This window comes from Camelus ferus, chromosome 8 (genome assembly GCF_009834535.1).
Source record: "Camelus ferus isolate YT-003-E chromosome 8, BCGSAC_Cfer_1.0, whole genome shotgun sequence".
In the NCBI taxonomy this organism is placed as follows: Eukaryota; Metazoa; Chordata; class Mammalia; order Artiodactyla; family Camelidae; genus Camelus; species Camelus ferus.
In genome coordinates, this window is record NC_045703.1 from 5,242,740 (window position 1) to 5,263,948 (window position 21,209).

A 21,209-nucleotide genomic window follows, 5' to 3' on the forward strand; every position below is an offset into this window, starting at 1 on the left:
TTTAAGAATATTTTAAAAACACTTTTCTTTTTCTCTTAGCCTCTCGAATTGCTTTGGCATTCATTAGATGAATGGCTAGTTTTAATAGCTACAGAACTGATGAAAAACAAAAAGGACTCAACGGACATCACTTCTATTTTATTGAAACAAAAAGGCCAAGATCAAGATGGTACTTCCATTCCTCCATTTGAACCTCCAGGACCTGGGAGCTATGAAAATCTATCCACTGGCACAGGGGAATCTAAACCAGATGCTCTTGGAGGGAAACAGGAAGCCAGTGCAGACTGTCAGGATGTTATTTCTATGACAGCTAACCGGCTAAGTGCTGTCATTCAAGCTTTTTACATGTGCTGTTCTTGTCAGATGCCTCCAGGGTAAGAAGGTTTCTGCTTGTTTCGTGTGCTGGTTTCTGCCTGTCAATAACCAATGTTGTGGCTGGAGCAGCCCTTGTGGTTCTTATTATGATTGCAAGACACCCTACAGCAATAACCATCAGGAAACTTTGAAAAAAAAAAAGGTTTATTACTTACAGGACCTGGAAATTACATGGCACACCTGGGGCCACACGGCAAGGTCGCCGGTAGAAAGAGAGCTCATGGGCCTGGGGTTCTGCTTTTATTGGGGTTGAAGCCTAAGACTTCGAAAGCTCACTCTTTATTGGTGAATTTAAAACACGAGAGCAGGAATAAAGCCAGGGAAGAGAAAACACCAGTGACCCAAATGGTCAGTTATTAAAACCAACTAAGATCTCTAACACAAAGGAGCTTAGAGATTCTGGGACTGGCTCTTTTTTTAGTTGTGGGGCTGGCATTGTTTTTATTCAAAATAGCCATCTTTGAAGTGGATGCCTCTATATTCATAGCTTAAGGCAGGCACTCACATTACAAAAAAAAAGAAAACCGAACTGTCTGGGCTTGCAGTGCAATCCATCATGTGATGCTGAAGCCTCCAAGTTAGTGGTGAGGATGTTAACTGCATAGGTGGCTGATATGCTAGAAGTCAGGGGTAGGGCACATTGTAACCCAAAAGGTACACATGTAAATAGGAATATAGTAGCAAATCCTATACGAATTAAATAGGCAATAGTCTGAAGTTCAGTCCATACCCATTGTCCCAAACTTGAAGGGTCTTGTAGTGAAGCTAAGTCAGTGATCTGGGGGCCCTAGGAATCTTCTAAGATTTTGGTAATAATGTGAAATGTTTTAACATGTTGGGCCATCTGCTGTAAGGTTTGAACTTGTTCTGAGTTAGTAGATAGCTTCATATCTCATCGAACCTGTCTCAGTTCTGAGAATAGGTCCGTTGAGTTAAAGGATTGTGTCATTTCAGGAGATGGATTCCCCAAGTTAGGCCTGTGTGGTACATGTATTTGCATCAGGTTATTTTATAAAAGGCATTTCTATAGAACCAAAAGAAAAAACAAACATTAATGATTGATGAAAATTATGATCCTGGTCTCTGAGTTCTGAAGGCAGTAGTCAAGATTTCTAGATACTGGGTAGGCATGGCAATCCGATATATTTTCCTGGTTTGCAGTTTGAATGTATCTCATAATTTTTCTGAGTGGTCCATATAGCAACAGGCCATATATGAGCTGCTGTGGTTATTTCTCTGAAACTTGCATCAAATATTCCCACTTTATCTTGTATGAATTTGGAAAAGGGACAGTTTTAGGTCTCAGCGATTCCGAGTCAGAGAGGTAGGAGAAAAATTGGAAGCATTATATTGGAGAAATGAGAAGAATTCAGTATCCAGTCCAGTTTGCAGGTAGAAAACAAAATCTCAAAGACAATTAATTAACAGTACTGGAATCTGTTAGCTACAGGGGTACACTATGGTTTTCCATTGAAATAATTTTTGTCTCTACCATTGCCTCCGTTTCTATCAGAGATAATCACAGTAAGACTAATTTGTATGCAGTATACATCTAGACTTGTTAATCTTGACCTGGTTATTTACATAAGCAGAGCAAGAATAGTGATTGACCATATAGTCTCTTTTAAGTCTGTGTTACTGGAACTTTTCATAGGGAATCTCATATTGAAAGTTTTAAAACCTATTAGAGGCCAAGAAGCGAAGCCAGGGACTTGCCATCACACTTTGCCTGCAATACCAACAGATTTGGGTGAGTTCCTCTCCAAAATATTCTGAAGTTTTTGGGCCTGCCAGGAAGTGACCTTCTTTACTCACCTAGTAAATCTGCTGGGAACCCTGTAAGCAGGGTGTCGGGTCGCTTTTTCCAAGTGCTTTTAATGACTCCATAAAATTAATACCCTTAATTCCTTTAAGTTGTGTGGTCATATCTGAGTCTATGCATTTCTCTCTCGAATATGACATTCTAGTCAAAGCCTTAGTAATATAACCAGTGTTTTCAATTGTGTCCTATTACAAGGAGAATGGATTCTTGCTGAATTTAATGCAAGTCATTATAATTGCCATGTAAGTAAGAATACTCACTGAGAGTTTCCAAATTCTGGAGGGATCAGGTAGGGAGAAAAAGTAATTGTTTCATCTTTATTCACAAAGGTGTACTTTATCAAATTGGAGTGTCATAGCTGGCTTAAAAGAAAGGTTCCTTAAACTTGGAAAACGAAAGATTAAAGAACCAGCAATATGTCAAACAAAAATTCATACAAAATTATAATCACCCTCACCAGTTCATTTAGTCCTATGTAATTAATATTTGATCTTGAGCTTCTGTTAGCAGTTTTATGAATTCAGTTATCCTTTAGAGTTTTGTAAATGCTTACCCAGTTCAGTGGTATGATCTGAAAGTGATCAGAAACCTATTTTATCACAGTCCTTTCCATGAATCTCCTTGAAGATGAAGCGCTTTTGCAAAAGCATCTGAGTAAAACAGTAACTGTCTATAATGGAAAAAGACTTAAAAATGCCCACGGTTAAAGATCTTATGAGAACTCATTATAATTCACTTGACAGGGGAATTTGGCTATTTCTGTGACATACAACATTTTAAGATGATAACCAGAATTATGGCTGATAATATTATATATCAAGTTTTTAGGAATTTCATTTTATTTCTGGCACACATAATAATATATATCCATACAAGGATATCTGTAAAGAAGGTTTAACATTATTTCTTATTTGTCATGTAATTTAATGTATCAAATAAGCCTAATTAGTTTAATGTCTCTCTTTTTATAAGGAGAGGTAACATATATTTGAGATGTTCCAGAGGCCATTTGAAAAAACCCCAAAGTTCTTTTAGGTCAAAAAGACTTATTTAGAGTTTGATTTTGAGAAGTTCGTCAAAAAATATCAAAAGTTTTTTGACACTTGATTAAATAGGATCACAGATCATTATGAAACAGTACTTAATTATCTGCTTAACCGAAGTAACAGATGATTTTAAAGGCAAATGCAGACTCTTACATTGTTATGAGCAAATCTTAACTCTTTGTGTTAAGATTTTTCTTAAGTAATCAAAGACCTGATTTTAGACATCCGACACACAGGAAATTATTTTGATAAAACACAAAATCTTTGCTTTTTTCTAGCCAGATTACTTAAATGGTTAAGAAAAACCTTTCATGGTCTCTCATCAGGAGCAGACCAATACTGCAGGAAAACTCCTTTTAGCAGATGAAAGAAAATTACCTAACCATACCACTGATACTAAAACTTATTAAACAGAAACCCTTATGGTAACAATTGGATTTTGACCACCTTCACTACATAAAGTAAAATCCTCTCATTCTGTATCTTTCAAACTTTATACACAATTTTGTCCTTTATTTTCCTCTTTCCTATTCTGAAATAACCAACTTTACTTCGGGACAAAATTACTTTCATTTCCCTTAACAAAAATGCATGTCTGTACCTCATACCTTTCTTACCCCAGAACATATTCTGCTTTCCTTGTTGCATACAGAGACATTTCCTCTATCATATCCAGTTGTCTCACTTACAGATATTAATTAGAAGTATTAACCCTTAGGAACTTAAATTTTTTGTGAAAACTGAGAAGCAATTGTAAACTGCCTACTACATCAGCATTCTTTATATTGGCAAATCTGTGAATACACTTCATAATTTTTAGAAGCATATGCTTCCTTACAGTATAATTTTTCAGTGTGGTACAAGACATGTTTACCAGTAGAAGCAAATTTATCTTTAGTTCCTCTATAATAGGAAGCCAAAATGTAAATAAACCTTTGCTCAGTGATTAATGTTTCAATATTTTACCTTACTTGGAAATGATCTAGATATTCAGTAAATTTTCTGTCATTTAATTTAACTTCACAAAACTCTAAAGTTTCAAGTTACCAAAGATATCTGGGCAACTTTTTAAGTAGACATACCATAATACTTAACTATCACTGAAAAGTTCACCTAAACTCTTATTCTGCTTCCTCTATTTAAATCACTTGTACTTAATTGTTATGTTTAGGTTACTCACAAAAGTCTTATGAGGCATTAGACAAAGTCAGCTGTCTTCCCAAGCTGCTGACAGATTTTGTAACCTAGATAACGAACTTAATTGAATAGTAAAGCCAAGTAGAATAAAAGGTAGAATGTCTGCATTATATCTAATGTTGATAACTCTGAGACATACTTACTTTAATTAAACCAGTAAACTTAAATTAGCTTTTATTTACAGAAGATTGTCCCAGATCACATGAACCTGAAAAACATTTGGATTAATTTCTATATTACTGAGCTTTAGGAATACTTAATTTATAGTACTTATTTTTTAAGCCTAAATTAAATAACAGCTCTTTTACAAATTAATTTTAGCAACATCATCCAGAGGTAGAGGGCAAAAAGTCACTTATAATATACATCCAACAATGTACATAAATGTGCAGACAGACACAGAGACCCTGTAGCTTCCATTCCAAAATTTTAGCTGTGAATTAGGTACAACAATGTACAACTTACTGGCTTATGAATCATGTTTGAATCCAAATTGTGTCTGGCAGACAGACCAAGTTAAGGTTACCTGCTTCGGTGGCTAAAGCTTTTTACTAATACTTGTGGAGAAGACTTTCAAGATTTGTATTTGTCCTTGACAAGTAATCTTAAGGAGACTGTGGACTAGATTTTGGGCATGAGTGCTTTTATAACAGTTTGTATTTCAAAATGCTTTTTCACTCCTCCCCTCCTTTTTTTCCCCTTCTGTCTCAGGTGATTGTGGGCAGAGTTTTAGTTACCTCCTGGGATATTTATATTTCAAAGACATGGTAAAACTTAAATCTTACAGGATAGAGAAAGAATGTAGGTTTTCTACTAGGATTTTTAGTGCCTTTTGGATGGTCTTGGCATTCCCAATAAAATGTAGTAGGGCCACACTGTAATTAGGGGGAGTGTCCTGTGAAAATAATTGTCTGGACTCAGGGTCAAATGGGGCTACTCCAGGGTTGGAAATGAAGGGGTCTGTTGAGTTACTGTGGTCATGGAAATGATAACCCCCTTGGACCATGTTAATTTTATGCAGCAGCAGAGGGGTCCCATCTGAATGTTTTCCATTAACAGTGAGCCTTAGTAGTGATCATTGTGATGGAAGGTCAGCATGGTGACATTAAATATCCAGGCAAGGAGAGGAGGGGTGTTAGTGTGAATATTGGGGGTCTGGGGGGCCTTTGCCTTCTCGTATCCATTTTTTCTTCACCAGAGTCTACCATAACCCTGTCAACTTTTGCCTTGGCGACAGGGATGCCATGTGAGGCATGTTTCTTAGTTCTGCCCCGTTCAGGGGAAAGCGAGAAGGGGCTCAGGATCTGTGGTCTCTGGAGGAAACAAGCCTGTGGCCCAAATGGATCGTTAAGAAGGTTATGGATTTTAGAGTCTTCAGAGATACCAACCAGTTGATGCATTTTGACTGTCGTAATAATTTAGAGCTTGTTACAAACAAGAAAACCTGCAGTAGTCAGCTCCTTCCTCTTCTTCCTGTGCATAAAATATTTAGGAAAGGGGTGAATATCAGTTAAGGAATAGTTTTGATCTCAGTTTCTACTTGTTTTTTTCTGTTACCTTCATCTTATGTGTTGTTACTGGAAATTTTTGAATGATGTCACTGTGAGCTGCTTTGTAGATAGCTGCTTTCCTTTCCAGGCTGTCCCAAGAAAGCACTCCAGGATTGAGGTCCGTCTCTACTAGCATCCTATCCACAGGTTCTTTGGTAAAAGCCCTCAGGCTTCTGGAATGTAATACCGGTGTCTTGGCGTGTTAGTATGCGTGGCACTGAATAACGCCCAAGAAATGACCGTGGGGTTGTGGATTTATTAAGGAGCTGATATACTGCCTCAGGGTTTGTAGGAGGTATTGGCACCAGAGGTTTAGAACATTTACATTTGTCCATTCATCTTTTAGCAGCGTTACACCTGGGGTTGGACCTGCAGTATCCCATTGGGTTAGGGGACAGAGAATGACAGAGTGAGTGAAGTGGTGACACAGAGACCATAGGGCTCTGTTGTATTTCCCTCTCATGGTGCCAGTGGTTTCCACTGCAGAGCTGTTCCACTCTTCTGGGTTAGGACACATAGTCTAGGCACTACCTGCCGACTCTGTGGTTGCAAGTGGAGGTCTCTTCTCTTCACCTGTGGAATCTTTTCCTTGTGCCTTTAACCCAGAGACTCACTTTGGGTGCTGGTAATATCCTTGCTATTCAATTCACCCGCCTTAGCTCTCCTTGGCCTTGAGGCCTGGAGGACCCTCACACATGTTAATAATCAATTAAGGCCTTTATAATTGGTAGTCTCACCATCTCATTAGACAGTGTGGCCTTGATCACACTGCTGTGGGAGGTTGTTGGATTATAATGGCAGCCATAACCTTTAGGGTTGGATGCCTAGACAACGCATGACAGAGGCAATACACAAAAGAACATTGCAGCAAGACAGACCCCCAGCAAGTGGTGCTACTTCCTCGGATGGTGTTACCCTCCTGAGTCAGGTGGTAGTAAGCAAGTTGCAGCTAAAGGGCATTCCTCTTGGTTCACTGCAAGGGCAGTCGTGCAGTCCTGCCACCTATGCCAATTGTTTTGTGTGCTTGTCTCCGCCTATCAGTAACCAGTGGTGTGGCTGGACCAGCCCTTGTGATTCTTAAGATTGCGGGATGTCCTTCAGCAATAACCATTGGGAAACTTTGGGGAAAATAAGTATTTATTTCTTAGATGATCTGGAAATTACAGGGCACACCTGGGCCACACAGCGAGGATATCATGGAGAGGGAGAGGAGAGTGTGTGAGTGCAAAGGCACAAGCCCTGGGGTCGAATGGAGGGACCAGGGTTTCAAGGGTTCACTTTTTATTGGTGAGTTTAAAACATAAGAGTGGGAATTTAAAGCTTAGAAAAAGGAAAAAATAAGTGGCCCAAATAGTCAGTTATCAGAATCAACCAAGATCTCTAAAATAAAGGTGCCTGAGTGGTGGGGTAGCCTGGCTCTTCACCTAGTTGTGGGGCTGGCATTGTGTTTATTTGAGACAGCCATCTTTGAAGTGGATGCCTCTACATTCAAAGCTTCAGCCAGGCACTTGCATTGGAAAGTGAAGAGAAAACCCAGTTATCAGGGTTTATACTACATGCTTATTATTTCCTTCTCTGATAGAAGAAGAAAAGCTATGATTTCTTGTCATTTCAGAAATAACAGAAAATACGTTATTATTTTTGCTTCTGTTCTGATCTTTAGGATACTCACTGAAGTAATCTGGAATTAGTACAAAATATTTGAGTTTGAAGCATATATATTATTTGTAGAATGGTGAATGTCACCTTCTATAGGCTCAGTTATGTATTGGAAATATATAGAGTTGCTTATATGTATGTATATATGTGTATATATATTTCACTTATAAATTGATGAGGCATCCCTCAGATTCCATAAAGACAATCCAACTTTCCCCCCCTTTTTTTTTCAATTTAGAAGCCAGTCCAATGCGAAGTTAACAAATTTGCTATTTTTTTTGTGTATGTGTTCTGATTTTTTTTACCTCCCACAGAATGACTTCACCCCGTTTCATTGAATTTGTCTGCAAGCATGATGAAGTTTTAAAATGCTTTGTTAACAGGTAAGGCTTTCTTGGTTTCATGGACTGCTTTTGTAGCCTTTTCTTTCTTTACTTACAGTTTTTATCTCAACAGAAAAAGTGTTACTTCTGTTACTATTCAAAAATGCTCAGTGATAAGTAAAAGTCTAGTAGGTGTGGATTAATATGCATTTTTAAATTCTGTTTCAGTATCAGTGTATCCGAATGTGCATGTCCCTCAATGCTACTCAACCTTCCTGTCCCTGTCGACAAAATACGTTTTTCTTTTAGGAATCCCAAGATTATATTTGACCACTTTCACTTTCTCCTTGAATGTCCTGAATTGATGTCAAGATTCATGCATATCATCAAAGCACAGGTAGAGTTTCTCTTAATCTTGTTTTTAGTCTGTCTAAAGAAAACTGACTTTTTAATTTGAATACTATTCAGTGAAGTGATTGTTATACTTGAAACCACCTGCTGTAAGTAGAGTGACATTACCTTATTCTTTACTGTATGATTACATTAGTATGTGACTTTAGAATGAGGAGTTACTTTAAGAAATGTGTACTGAGTGCCTACTATGTGCAAAGACAGCATATTGCCACATTTCCTGAAATGGAACACCAGTCCTGTGAGGCTGATGGTTCTTTGGGATTTTATCCCCAAATACATTTGGGAAATATACATATGCTCTGTTGGAGATTTATAAAGCATATCAGCAGCTTGCCAAAGGCTTTGAGAAGCCTTTTGGTAAAAATAGTGATTTAAGTTTGTTAATCCTCCAAACTTGTTTAACCTGAGAACTTTCCCCCACAAGGGTTGATTCCATATATCTCATGTTTCATGAAACGTGCTGGGAAGAGGCTTGTTTTGCTACTTACCAGCCATGTGACTTTGAGCATGTTTCTAACATCCTTGAGCCTTGGGTTCTTCATCTGTAAAATAGAGATAATGACACTAACATCATAAAACCTCTATTGTGAGGAATAAGTTTTAAATAGTGACTGGTATATATGTTCAATAATGGTAGTTGTTTTGAAGATAAGAAGCCTATGTTCATTCCTTCTCCAAGAGGACCTTAATTCAGTCTAGCAGGGGAGATAATAATGTACCTGTAAAATAGTAATTGCAGTATTAACCTGGTTCTTCAGGAGTTTAAGGGAGGACGAGTTTGCTTTTGGCTGCTGTAGTCAAGGGAGATTTCATAGAGGAGGTGGATTTTTTTTCTGGACCTTGAAAAACATGCAAAATTTTTATGGGAGTAAATGGGGAAGATGACCATTCTAGCCAAGATACAGGTTAGGGCATAGAAATGGAAAAGTGAAAAAATTAAGTTGGTTGTAGGTGAGGAATGAGATATAATTCTGGAAAGGTAGATTGGGGTAATAGTGTCTTGAGCCTTGATTGCCAGACTGAAGAATCTTCTTTGTTTGCTAGGCTGTCAGGAGCCACTGATAGCTTTACTTTAGGAGAATGACATCATCCTGGCAAAATTTTAGGAAATAATTGTCCAAAATGTAGGATAGACTGGAGGCAGTGGTTTGATTAGTAGTCATAAGATAAATGGTATAGGTGTTTTAAAATGTCTTTAGGGACACTGTCCTTTTCAGAAATTAAAGAAGGCTAAGCACTAATCCTTATAAAATTATACACATGTATATAGGTCTCCTTTGACATCTGTTTAATGATGATACTGTAAAAGAGAAGGTAGGAATAATAATATATTTATTGAATGTTAACTTGAAGTCAGTTTCCTTCCATGCATTTACTTTACATAGATTATTTTATTTTCATAACAGTCGTATGAGATAGGGACTCTTTTATTGATGCTGCAGAGATTAAGTAACTTGTTTAAGTCATTTAGTTACTAAGTAGGAGATCCAGAATTTAAAAGTCTGTCTGGTTCTTAAGTTCACTTGCTTAACCTACACTAGGTGACTGCATTCTAGGGTAAATGAGATTATAGTTGAAAGAAACTTACAGTTTCTGAAAGAGGTAGTTTGCTATATTCAATATTGTCTCTGCTTTTCACTTCTGGAACCGTTCAGTCAAAAAGCATCTGCAGTAGCCGTCCACCTTTTTGACCCACAGAAGAGGTTTTGTAGCCTGACCAGTGAGACGTGTTGGAGCTTGGGTGTGCTAAGGGGGATATTTGTACAGAACAGGGGCTTAGCATGGAGTATGTGGGTTGCAGCAGTATATGGAGGATGTCCAATGTGGAGGGTGGGGACGGTTGCTGAGAGTAGTTTGACAAAGCTTGAGTGGGGTGTAGGTTATCCATACAGTGAATGGTCCATGTCAGTGACAGAAGATTGGTTATATATGAGATAGGGCAGTTGATTAAGTGCGGTAAAGATAATGGGAGCCTACTTTAACTCCTTGGTGAAAGGAGTTAAAAAATGGAGGAACACAATGAACCATGTACTGTTGAGCTGGAATTGGAGATATCAGTGTGAACTTTTAGTTTCCAATGTAGGTAGACAGATACAGCAAACCTGGCACCCACTTCTTTGTCTCTGAGTACCATTCTCAGTGAACTAAGGCTTGTTGGAGAAATGGCTAGTTCAGGGAAAGAACAGGATGAGCCTGGATCATCTTACTGTGCAAGAACATTGTTCAGAGAATGATGGGATTATAGCAGAATAATTCAGAACCAGTTTGGCTGGACTCTACTGGTCAAATCTGGAACAATTTGAACATCAAAATACATAATGATGGCAAAATATTGTAAGTAAAGTCATAAGTCTGTACTGAAAGAATTAATGAATAAATGTAAATTTGGTGAGGGGTGGGATATTTTTATAGTCTCAAAGTATGTCCCCTTAGAATACTCACTGGTTGCAAAGATGAAAAAGGAACTTTATGCTGGAGAAGCTCGGCAGTGATCACAGCACACATACCAGTATGCCAGCTGTTAGGACGCACTGGGAATGTGGCATCATTGCTTTGATATTCCTGCCAAAGATGCACACCCTGAATTTAATCCTGAGAAGTCATCAGACAAACTCCGATTGAGAGGCATTTTACAGAATAACTGACCTGCAATCTTTAAAAATACCAAGATCGTGAAATTAAAACACTGAACAAAACTATACCAGAATGAAAGAGACAGGACAACTAAATGCAATTCATATGTCATTTTTCTGTAAAGGGAATCTGGCAAAACTTGAAATGGGGTCTGAAGATTAGGTATATAGTAATGTACAGTGTTAATTTCTTGATTTTGATGGTTGTGAACTGCTTATGTAGGAGAATTCTCTTGTTCGTGGAAAGTACACATTCAAGTATTTAGGGGTGACTGGATATCATGTGAGCAACTTACTTTCACATTCAGGAAAAAAACACCTTTGCACTGTACTGTACTTAGAAATTTTCTGTACCTTGGAGGCTATTAAAAGAAAAAATAAAAACAAAAACAACTACCTCTGCTAAGGGATTGACTTCTTGTTCTGTTGGTGGTTTTCAGGTGGCCTGGTAGTTAAAGGGAGAGACATTTTGTATTGCTGTACAAATGCTATTAAGAGGAGCCTCTGTAATCAGTCCTGTTTTGTGAATTGTTTTATGGAAATGCAGGTACTCAGAAAGTTTACATACAAAAATGTGCCCTTTGGCTTTGTAGGTATATATATGTGTGTGTGTGGATGCTTTGATCTTATAGATAATTTACTAGCTTTTGAAGGTAGCATTTTGTACCTTTTAATGTTACCTTTGCATTACTTTTAAAAAATCGTCATTTGTTATTTCTTGGCTCACATTTTATAGATAAAGGTTAGAGTTTAATATTTAATATCTAATAATGGCAAGTAAGTTTACTGTCATTTTAAATAACTTATTGCCAATAATTTTAACATTGGGAGTGATGAGAACAATATCATTTAGCATTCTGGGAGATGAGTATTTCACAGATTACTTAACCTCTTGGAGCTACATTTTTCTCTTCTGTGAAATGGGGATAATAAAAGTTACTTTTTCTCATAGTGTGAGGACGTATGTGAAATTACGTGTAAAATGCTAACAACAATACCTGGCTTATAGGTGCTTTAATAAACATTAGCTAATTTATGATTAGAGTTATGACTATTTTGTTCTATATTTGCATTATTTGATTTAATCTTCAGAATTAACTGTTGGTAGATACTATTTTCCCTGTTTTACAGGTAGGAAAACTAAAGTTCTGAGAGGATTGGTAATTTCCCTAAGATCACAAACCTAGTAGTGACAGAGCCAGGATTTCAAACCATGTTTATCAAACTTCAAAGCCTATATTTAAATACATTGCTTCTATATAAATTTTTTTCTCTCCTCTTTTACCCAAGTTTTAGGAATAATCAATATTAAAATTTCAAGCACTTAACTTTCTAGCCTGTTTACTAAAAATGGAATATTTAACTTATATGCCCAGTAATGAACATAGTAACAGGAGTGTTTTATTCAAAATATTGAAGACTACTAGAAGTACGTAATACATTTAACTTTGGAAAAGGGAATATTTACTCTTCTCTTACTGAAAGAGCAGATATCAAAAGGCAAAAGTTAATCTTACACCAGTTATTTTCATAAAAATATTTTCATTGAGAATTAATATTTAAGTATTTTGAAGCAAAACTAGTATTTAGTTTGGCTCAGATGAAGAAATTTACCGGTGTCCTTAAAACTTGCCTGAGAGAGAACCTCTTTGTGGTGCTGGGCATTGGTCGGGCTTATCTCTGGGAGCTCTTGGCTTTTGTGGTGTTGCACCACCCTGGCTCACCTTTGACTTTTCTGGCTGTGTGTATCATGTGCTAATAAGCAAACTCTCAGTCCTGACCTGTGCTCATAAACTTCTCTGTTGGTGTTTGTCCCTGTATCTTTAATCTCTTGAATAAGGGACTTTATTTTGTCTCCAATTTCAGCTTTGTTCATGACTGTTTCCAGTGTATCAGCTGCAGCACATTCCAGTATTTATTTCCAAGCTCTTAGTAGTTATATCCCAATTAACTGTAAATTCAAAATATATAAAACATCATTATTTTCCCCAGTGCCTCCTAGGAGTGTGGGAGTAGGTTGTGAGGAGAGGGTCCCCCGACCCCCCGCCAGCCATTTTATTAAGTTCCGTCCCTAGAGATCTTCCTTACTTTTCTTCTTTATTCAAAGGAGTAATGTCTTTCAGACTTGCTTTATTGTTCTTTCCTAACATGATCAGGACCTTATCACCCAATACCTGTTACTTCAACTGCTGCCTGGATGGTCTCCCTGTATCCTGGTACTACTCTCGTCTTCAGTTCTGCATTTACTATGTTATTCCTCTGATCAAATATCTTTGGTGACCCCTAATTTTTACTTGATTCTTGGGATTTGTAATTATGTCCTTGATTTACTTACACAAATTTATTTCCTTCATCATATGTAGGGTTTTGCCAGTGCATCTTCCAGGGAGAGACAGTTTCTCCTTCTGTGCCTTTTCCTTTGTCTCCCTTGGCCGGGTGTGCTTTCTTTCCCTCCTGCTTGAGCGCGTCCTGCCCACCTTTAAGTCCTGGTTCAAACCAGGACCCCATGAAGCCTCTGTACTCCACTCCATCCATCTGCACAGTCTCTAAATTCTTAGTGCATTATAGTATGTTTAGAACTTGATATTATTTTATATGTGTTGTATTGTCCTAATGCATTGTTCTCCTCTCTTTAACTGTATTAAACAGTCTTTAGCAATGAAGTTTTTACAGCTCTTATGTTAGAATACAGCTTTGCAGTATTGGCACATACTAGGTACTCAGTAATACTTTGTGTTTAATAAAAATTACAAATCACTTGCAGTTTGTGTATCTGGCAAATGAACAAAAGGTAGAAACTTTCTTTACTGTTCACAAGATCTTATTCTTTAGTGTTTAGGGTGGAAGAAGGGAGGGAAAAAGGATAAATTCCTTTCTAGTTACTTGCATATATTCAAAGGATAGAAATTAAAATTAGGTGTAAAGATTAATTTTCATGAAAAATTAAATGGAACATGAAACAATTTTTCTGGATGTGGAAATTCATTCTAACAAGCCTTTTTGGAGTAAAAGAAATTGAGAATATATTCAATTGCGTATGTGATATTAAATTCTTTTAATTTATTAAGTCTTTTCTGTTGAAAATGTAGGGAATTAAAACAATATACTCTCTAGGTAGTCAAAGTATTTCAACTCAAATCTGCCTTTTTGTGAATAATGGTTGATATGTCAGAACATTATCTAGAACTACTTAAAATAAATAAAGGTCTAAGAATGATTAATGGTAGATAGGGCATTTAGCCTGCTAGTTAAGTAAATCTGATAGCTAGGTGACTGAAGTGCTGCTAACATATTTCACTGTTATTTGTTGTGGTAGCCATTTAAAGATCGCTGTGAATGGTTTTATGAACATTTGCATTCAGGACAGCCAGATTCAGACATGGTGCACAGGCCAGTGAATGAAAACGATATCCTGCTGGTTCACAGAGGTATGTTTAACAAATAAAACAATGTGTGTGTGAGGCATGAAATACTAGTTATTGTAAATTTTAATATGTAAAATTAACCAATGCTACATATTTAGATTCTATTTTTAGGAGTAGCTGTGAAGTTGTGTCAAAAGCAAATTGTGCAAAGCTAAAGCAAGGAATTGCTGTACGGTTCCATGGAGAAGAAGGCATGGTGGGTATAAGAATAAGTGCTGTTAAGATCACTATATATAAAAGATTGAAATGCCTTTGAATGAAGTTTGATGTTCAATTGATAATGGAAGAAATTTAATACAATTTTAATTTTATTATTATTTAGAAAACAAATTTTGCCGTATTTGTGTTGATACTTCATTTTATTTTCTTGAACTCCAGGGGCAAGGTGTTGTGCGTGAGTGGTTTGATATTCTGTCTAATGAGATAGTCAATCCCGATTATGCATTGTTTACCCAATCAGCTGATGGTAAGTTGTTCAGTCTAGATGACTTTCTCTGTGACTTGTCACATTTGCAGACTACTTCATTGTATTTTATCCCTTGATTCCTATAGTAAGTAGCCCTGCGAGCTAGGTGGGGTGTTCTCATTTCATAGGAGAGAAAATTGAAATTCAGAGTTTTTGTCTCTGTTAACAGTTAATGAGTGGTGGGATCATGTGTGGAAGCTGACTGGTCTAGCATTCTTTCCTCTAAACAGTTGGTTCTCACATGCTTGTCTCACGGACTAGTGCTGGCCTCAAGGAGGTTTTTATCAGTTCTTTATAAAATAAAACTTAATTTATTCAATCAAAGGATTGTCCTTTAGTCTACTTTTCTTGAGTTAAAATTTCCTTTTGTAAAGTAGTGGTAGTAGGTGAATTTTAAAAATATTCAAGTCCTTGTTTGGAAGAATTAAAAATTTCTAACCCTATTTGATTTTCTAGGTCATAAAATTTATTGGTCATTAAAAACAAATTCTAGAAATCATGGTGTTAAATCTTAACTTATAATCCATTTATGTATAATAACTTTGTTTTCAGTCCTTTTAAAAGACTGGCAACTAAAAAGCTCTTAACCATGTAGTACAGATAAAAAACTCTTTTTGAGATGGTGTTTGCTACCTGCAGAATTGTAATTTGATATTGTAGGCTAAATGGAAATGGTTACCACCTCATTTGTGTGAGATATATCTGAGAGTTCTTTTTATTTTTTAATTTTATTTTATTGAGTTACAGTCGTTTATAGGGTTGTGTCAATTTCCAGTGTGGAGCACAATTTTTCAGTTACACATGAACGTATATTCGTTGTCACATTCTTTTTCACTGTATCTGAGAGTTCTTTAACTGAATAAAGATTTACATCCAAGAGAAGTTGGGATTTCAGTTTTTAAATGCTTTGCACCATTCCTTTTATTTCCTGAAGATTTTTTCTTTCCCAGTGTTTAAATTCTTTTATAAGGAACAAGTGTCTAATTAATTGTAGTATGATTGCATCCAACCAAACCAGCAACAAATCTCCATTGAGTAAGAGAGGCAAGTGGGGGTGGGCTGCAGTGATGCGAGGGAGCTGCACCTCTGTTCACCTATGTGGTGGGCTCTTCAGACACACCTGGTGTGTTTGAAATTATTTAGGAATATGGGACTTCCTGCTTTAATTCTGTAATCTTTGATTATTTGCTCTGAGATGAACTTGGTGTGTTTGTGATTTTATAACAAGCTTGATGAGGACCTGAGTTTATTATTTAAGCCTAATCGTTGAAGCAAGATTTAGCTTTAGAGCACTGTATTTTAGATTTACTTCTTTTCTTTATAGTCCCTTATGCTGAATCTGTCTACTTAGTTTCATATCTGAAAAACAGATTTGGTGTGGAATTATTAGTTGAGGTACTTGCTCATTTTACAAATTTATAGCAGATCATATGTGGAAGCACATAGACTGTAAAGATTGTGATTTTTTTCATTTTTGTAAGTCATATAAGTCTTCTCTTTGGAATTGCAATGTTAATAAATTAATACATAGATGAAATATTTCTGTGTTCTTATATTTAGTTGACAAGAAAATTTGGGAAACATTTGAGTAGACCTAATGTCTATAATAATTAATTTAAAACGGCTTTCTAATTAAATTAAATGCTTACTGTACAGCAGTGTAGTATAGTAGAGAGGCTAAGAGTTTGGCCTTTGTGGCATTCCACTGAATGTGAATCCTGGCTCTTTTTGCTATAATCTTGGGCCAGTAAATGTAACCTTTCTGGACCTCAATTTCCTCGTTTGAAAATGGTGATAACCTGTGTTTTGTAATGTAGGGGGAACTCAGTCAGCTGCTGTATAAAAATGCTTAGCCCAGTGCCTGGCATATAGAAAGCAGAAATAAATAGTAGATGCTGTTATTATTGTTCTGTGAAAATGATATTATGCAGTAGGATTTCTTTCAGGCTATGAAAATAGCTGAGAGTGTCACGGTTATATTTGTTTGAACTTAAAACATAACAAACTTTATATTCTGTCTTAATTCATTTTCAAGTTAAAAACTATTCCTCATTTTCTGAAGATTTCTCGCCCCACTTTGTTTCCTTTTTCCTTTTGATTTCCCCATATCTATTCTTTTTAGTATCCCACTTTTCCCAGAAGGTAGAGAAGGAATTATGCACAGCCCTAGGGGAAGAAAGTTGAATCATCAGAAATCTTTGCTGATTCATTAATAACTCTAAGCATTCACTGTTTTATAGGTAAAAATATTTCTGAGTATTCTCAGAATATTGTTATTTTTGGAATTATGGGTTTCTTTGTCTTTGAAGTCTTTCTTCATCTCACAGAAACTTTGCTTTGACTCTTGATACCCAGTCTTACATCATGACTGGGAATGATTCTCAGAAGTACTTAGCAGTGATTGAATAGCTCACGTGGCCCTTTTAAGTCATTCAGCCATACGCTTCCAAATGTATACCTTATATCTAAGTAAACTTACTGGTTATGGTAATTTCATTCGGTGCCAGCACCAATAAATCAAAGACCAGTGAAGCACAAAGAATTAAAATACGTATACTCAGTAACCAAACATTTCACTTTCTAGTACTTTTTCTTTATTTACTTATGTTTGATGCTATTTCATTCAATTTATCAGTTTTTCTTTCTTTTAGCCCAGGTGCCTAGAAGAGTAGTAAATAGCATGAGCATCAATAAGTATTTGTTGAATGAACGAGAGAATTTGTAAATCTGAGTGAGTGATCACATAAAATGATAAGGAAGGGGAGAGTTATTCAAAGTTGAGATCTTGGTGTTAGGTTTTTCCATTACAGTAGATTTTTTTGAGGGCTTTTTAAAAATTATGGTAAAATACACATAGGATTTACCATTTTAACCATTTAAAAATGTATAATTCAGTAGCGTTAAGTACATTCACCACATTTCCAGACTTTTTTCATGTAAACAGAATTGCACTCCATTGCACTAGAGTTTGGCAGTAGTCAGTAACTATTGTCAATGCCGTTATTAATTACTTTTATACGTCATGTTATTTGTCATGAGGAAAACAGTTGTACATTTAAAATGTTTAGTTATTCTCTTGTAGTGCTCTGTTCCTTAAGCAGCAAAATGTAGTGAGTGCCTGCTGCACTGGACATGTATAGATGAATGAGACAATATCTGCCCTAATTCACAGCTGAGGTAGTTATTTCCACACTGCCTGGCAAAACGTGTGGGTGTGGGTGCGTGGGTGTGTGTATTTCCAGGATCTCTCTGAGACATCTTCTAACTACTTTCAGTGAAAAGTATTCTAAAATTTTCTCTCTGCACCAAGACTTACTCTGATAAGTATGTGTAAATTTTATTCTTCCAATTCCACTGTCCGTTCTTGTGGAAGTTTATATATAATGTAACCTTAGCTTTGCTGAAGTTGTATGTGAACTAATTTATCTGCATTGAAATGATGTCTCTTCTGCATGGTCTTAAACATAAATTATTTTATCTTTATTTTAATAGGAACAACTTTTCAACCAAACAGCAACTCCTATGTAAATCCTGATCACTTGAACTATTTTCGGTTTGCTGGACAGATCTTGGGATTAGCTTTGAACCATAGGCAGCTGGTTAACATTTACTTCACTAGATCATTCTACAAGCACATTCTTGGTATGGCTCTACTCTTATTTCCATAGGCATTTATTTAAATTGTTTTTCTTACAGTCTTTGGGGAAAACTGAGTAGGTAAGTGATGACATTTTGGATGAATAATCTTATTTTGATTGGAGACTGGCTGTGTATGTAGGGTATTTGGGGGCCTGAGGGAGAGAAAAAACCTACATTTTTGATAAAAATTTCTTTTTATTTTAGCATGTATATGTTTATGCTAAGAATGCATTTTAATATGAATGTACTTGAGAATTGGCACTTTAAAGTTTATAAAATTTTTCTGAATAGCTGTTTCAAAGAAAGATTACATAGTAAAAATGTAGAAGAAACATAAGCTTAAATTTACAGACTTCTAAATTCAGTTATTAGTATTCATTTAAATCATTGCTGTGAATTGGATTATATTTTGCAGTTTTATAGAGTATCTGTAGAGGGCAGTATTTCACCATTAAACAGATAAGGAGAGGTGGAAACATTTAGAATATAACTGCTGTATGTTTACATTTTTAGGTATTCCTGTGAATTACCAGGATGTGGCATCCATTGATCCAGAATATGCCAAAAATTTGCAGTGGATTTTAGATAATGATATTAGTGATCTGGGCCTAGAACTAACTTTTTCTGTTGAGACTGATGTATTTGGAGCAATGGAAGAGGTTCCTCTGAAACCCGGGGGTGGAAGTACTCTTGTGACACAAAATAACAAAGTAAGTATTTGAATTCTTACCTTAGCCTTTGTTTGTAACTTGGCCCTGATCGTTTGCTGATTACTCTAATAGTCTCCTGGCATTCCGTCGAAAAACTTCTGTTACAGTTTCATAGCATTTATAATAAGATTTAAGTTAACTAAACCATCAATTACCAAACTTTGAATTATAAAGGATCGTTTCAATATTGTGTTAGATATGGCAGTTTCTGAAGCAGCCTAGAGCACAGTCCAGTTGATTGTATAAATTGGGGATCTGCATATCAAAAAATTCAATTAGAAATATAAACTTGCATCAATATCATATTTGCACTAACTCATGTGTTAAAAGTATGACATTAAGAGTTCCAACAGAGAAAAAAACTCCCAATGTTTAAACTTTGTACACACTTCTGGTTTCCAGTAAATTCTATTAGACCTCTGAACTTGGGTTTTTTTTTTTTTTTAACTTTGTAATTTATTTTTCATTTATTATTATGTTTCTTGTTTGTACATATTATTTTAAAATTTGGTGCATGTTTTAAATACACTGTTGAAAATTATGTTACTTTAATATATAATACAGTTTTATTTTATGTTTTTATATATATTATGTAGGAAATTGGGAGTCAAGAAAATTTGGTTTCAGAATTCTGGTTCTGTCACTTACCAGAAGCAACTTCTGGTTAAATAGGACTAAAACTTTTTTCCTTTCCTTCAGTTGGATTATAATTCCAAGACAGCTTCAGAATCAGCTAACTATAGGGGGAGGGTGTAGCTCAGTGGTAGAATGCATGTCTAGCATGCACAAAGTCCTGGGTTCAATCCCTAGTACCTCCATTAAAAATAAATAAATAAATAAATAAACCTAATTACCTGCCCCCACCAAAAAATAATAGTAAATAAAATAAAATGGACAGAATCAGCTAACTATAAAAAAGTATATCCATTGAATCATTTTATAGACTAGAAATTTAGTAAAATATAGTTTTTTTTTTCAAAGGCCAAAAGACTTAGCCATGTTTTAACCTCTTTGAGCCCCAGTTTCTATTCTGTGTAATTGAGATAATAATAGCTCCCATATAGGATTGTTCTTAGCATTTTGTAAATTAAAAAAAAAACAAAAAGCTAGAAGTTAGTAGTTATTGGCTGGTTTTCTATAAGAAGAGATTCTTATGTTTCACATAGGTACAGTAATGAAGACCTAAATTAAACTACATAATTTTACTTTTTGAAACTTAGATTCTATATACATACTAAAAAAGCATAAAATTCAGTTTTTGAAAATAAAATCAGGAGCTGCGTTGTTGCACATTTATACTTAGAAATTTTTTTACTCTGTCCTTTCATTTTACCCATGAGGGCGTTGAAGCCTGAAGATTTACTAGTAAATCTGGGGCTAAAACCCAGTTCTCCCAGTTTCAAGTCTAATATTTTTCAAGTCGTCATCATGTTAGCAAAATTAATCATCTTGGAGATCTTACTTGATTTTAATATAATGAGTCATGTTAAGCTCTAGAAGATTAAAATAGTAAAATGCTTAAATTAAGTTTTAAAATCTATATCAGCTTGCTAGTGAATGAAAGTATTTTTTAAATCTTCTAATTATTAGATTGTCTGCCTCATAGTGCTTTTATTATTTTATTTTACCCTGGAGACTTCCTTTCAATTAGGAGTAACGAAGTCAGAATCTTCATTATAAGCAAATGATTGTTTTTCACAAGAAAACCTCATAGGTGATTCCTCTCTGTGTATGCACTATCTGGTGAGTGCATTGTCACTCCTCTCAGATATATTTTACATGACAAAGTGGAAAGACTCATTAGCAATTGCATGATAGCTATATTTACACTTGCATCTCCTAACAGCCCCCTCCACTATGACTTGATTTTTGCTTAGATTTTTTTGAAGGTGTATCTTATTAATTCTTTTGCATTTGTGTCTTTTATTGAGGTCCAGAAAGAAGATACTT

At 35.7% G+C, this 21,209-nt stretch overlaps 1 protein-coding gene across 1 annotated transcript in view; it reads left to right on the top strand.

Annotated features, from left to right (window-relative positions):
• HACE1 (HECT domain and ankyrin repeat containing E3 ubiquitin protein ligase 1) overlaps positions 1-21,209 on the top strand; it is a 90,611-nt gene that overhangs the window by 50,069 nt on the left and 19,333 nt on the right. The window contains 8 exon segments of the mRNA XM_032484430.1: positions 40-374; positions 7,964-8,032; positions 8,282-8,369; positions 14,336-14,447; positions 14,543-14,640; positions 14,823-14,910; positions 18,403-18,552; positions 19,063-19,259. Coding sequence (XP_032340321.1) covers positions 40-374; positions 7,964-8,032; positions 8,282-8,369; positions 14,336-14,447; positions 14,543-14,640; positions 14,823-14,910; positions 18,403-18,552; positions 19,063-19,259 — 1,137 coding nt within the window.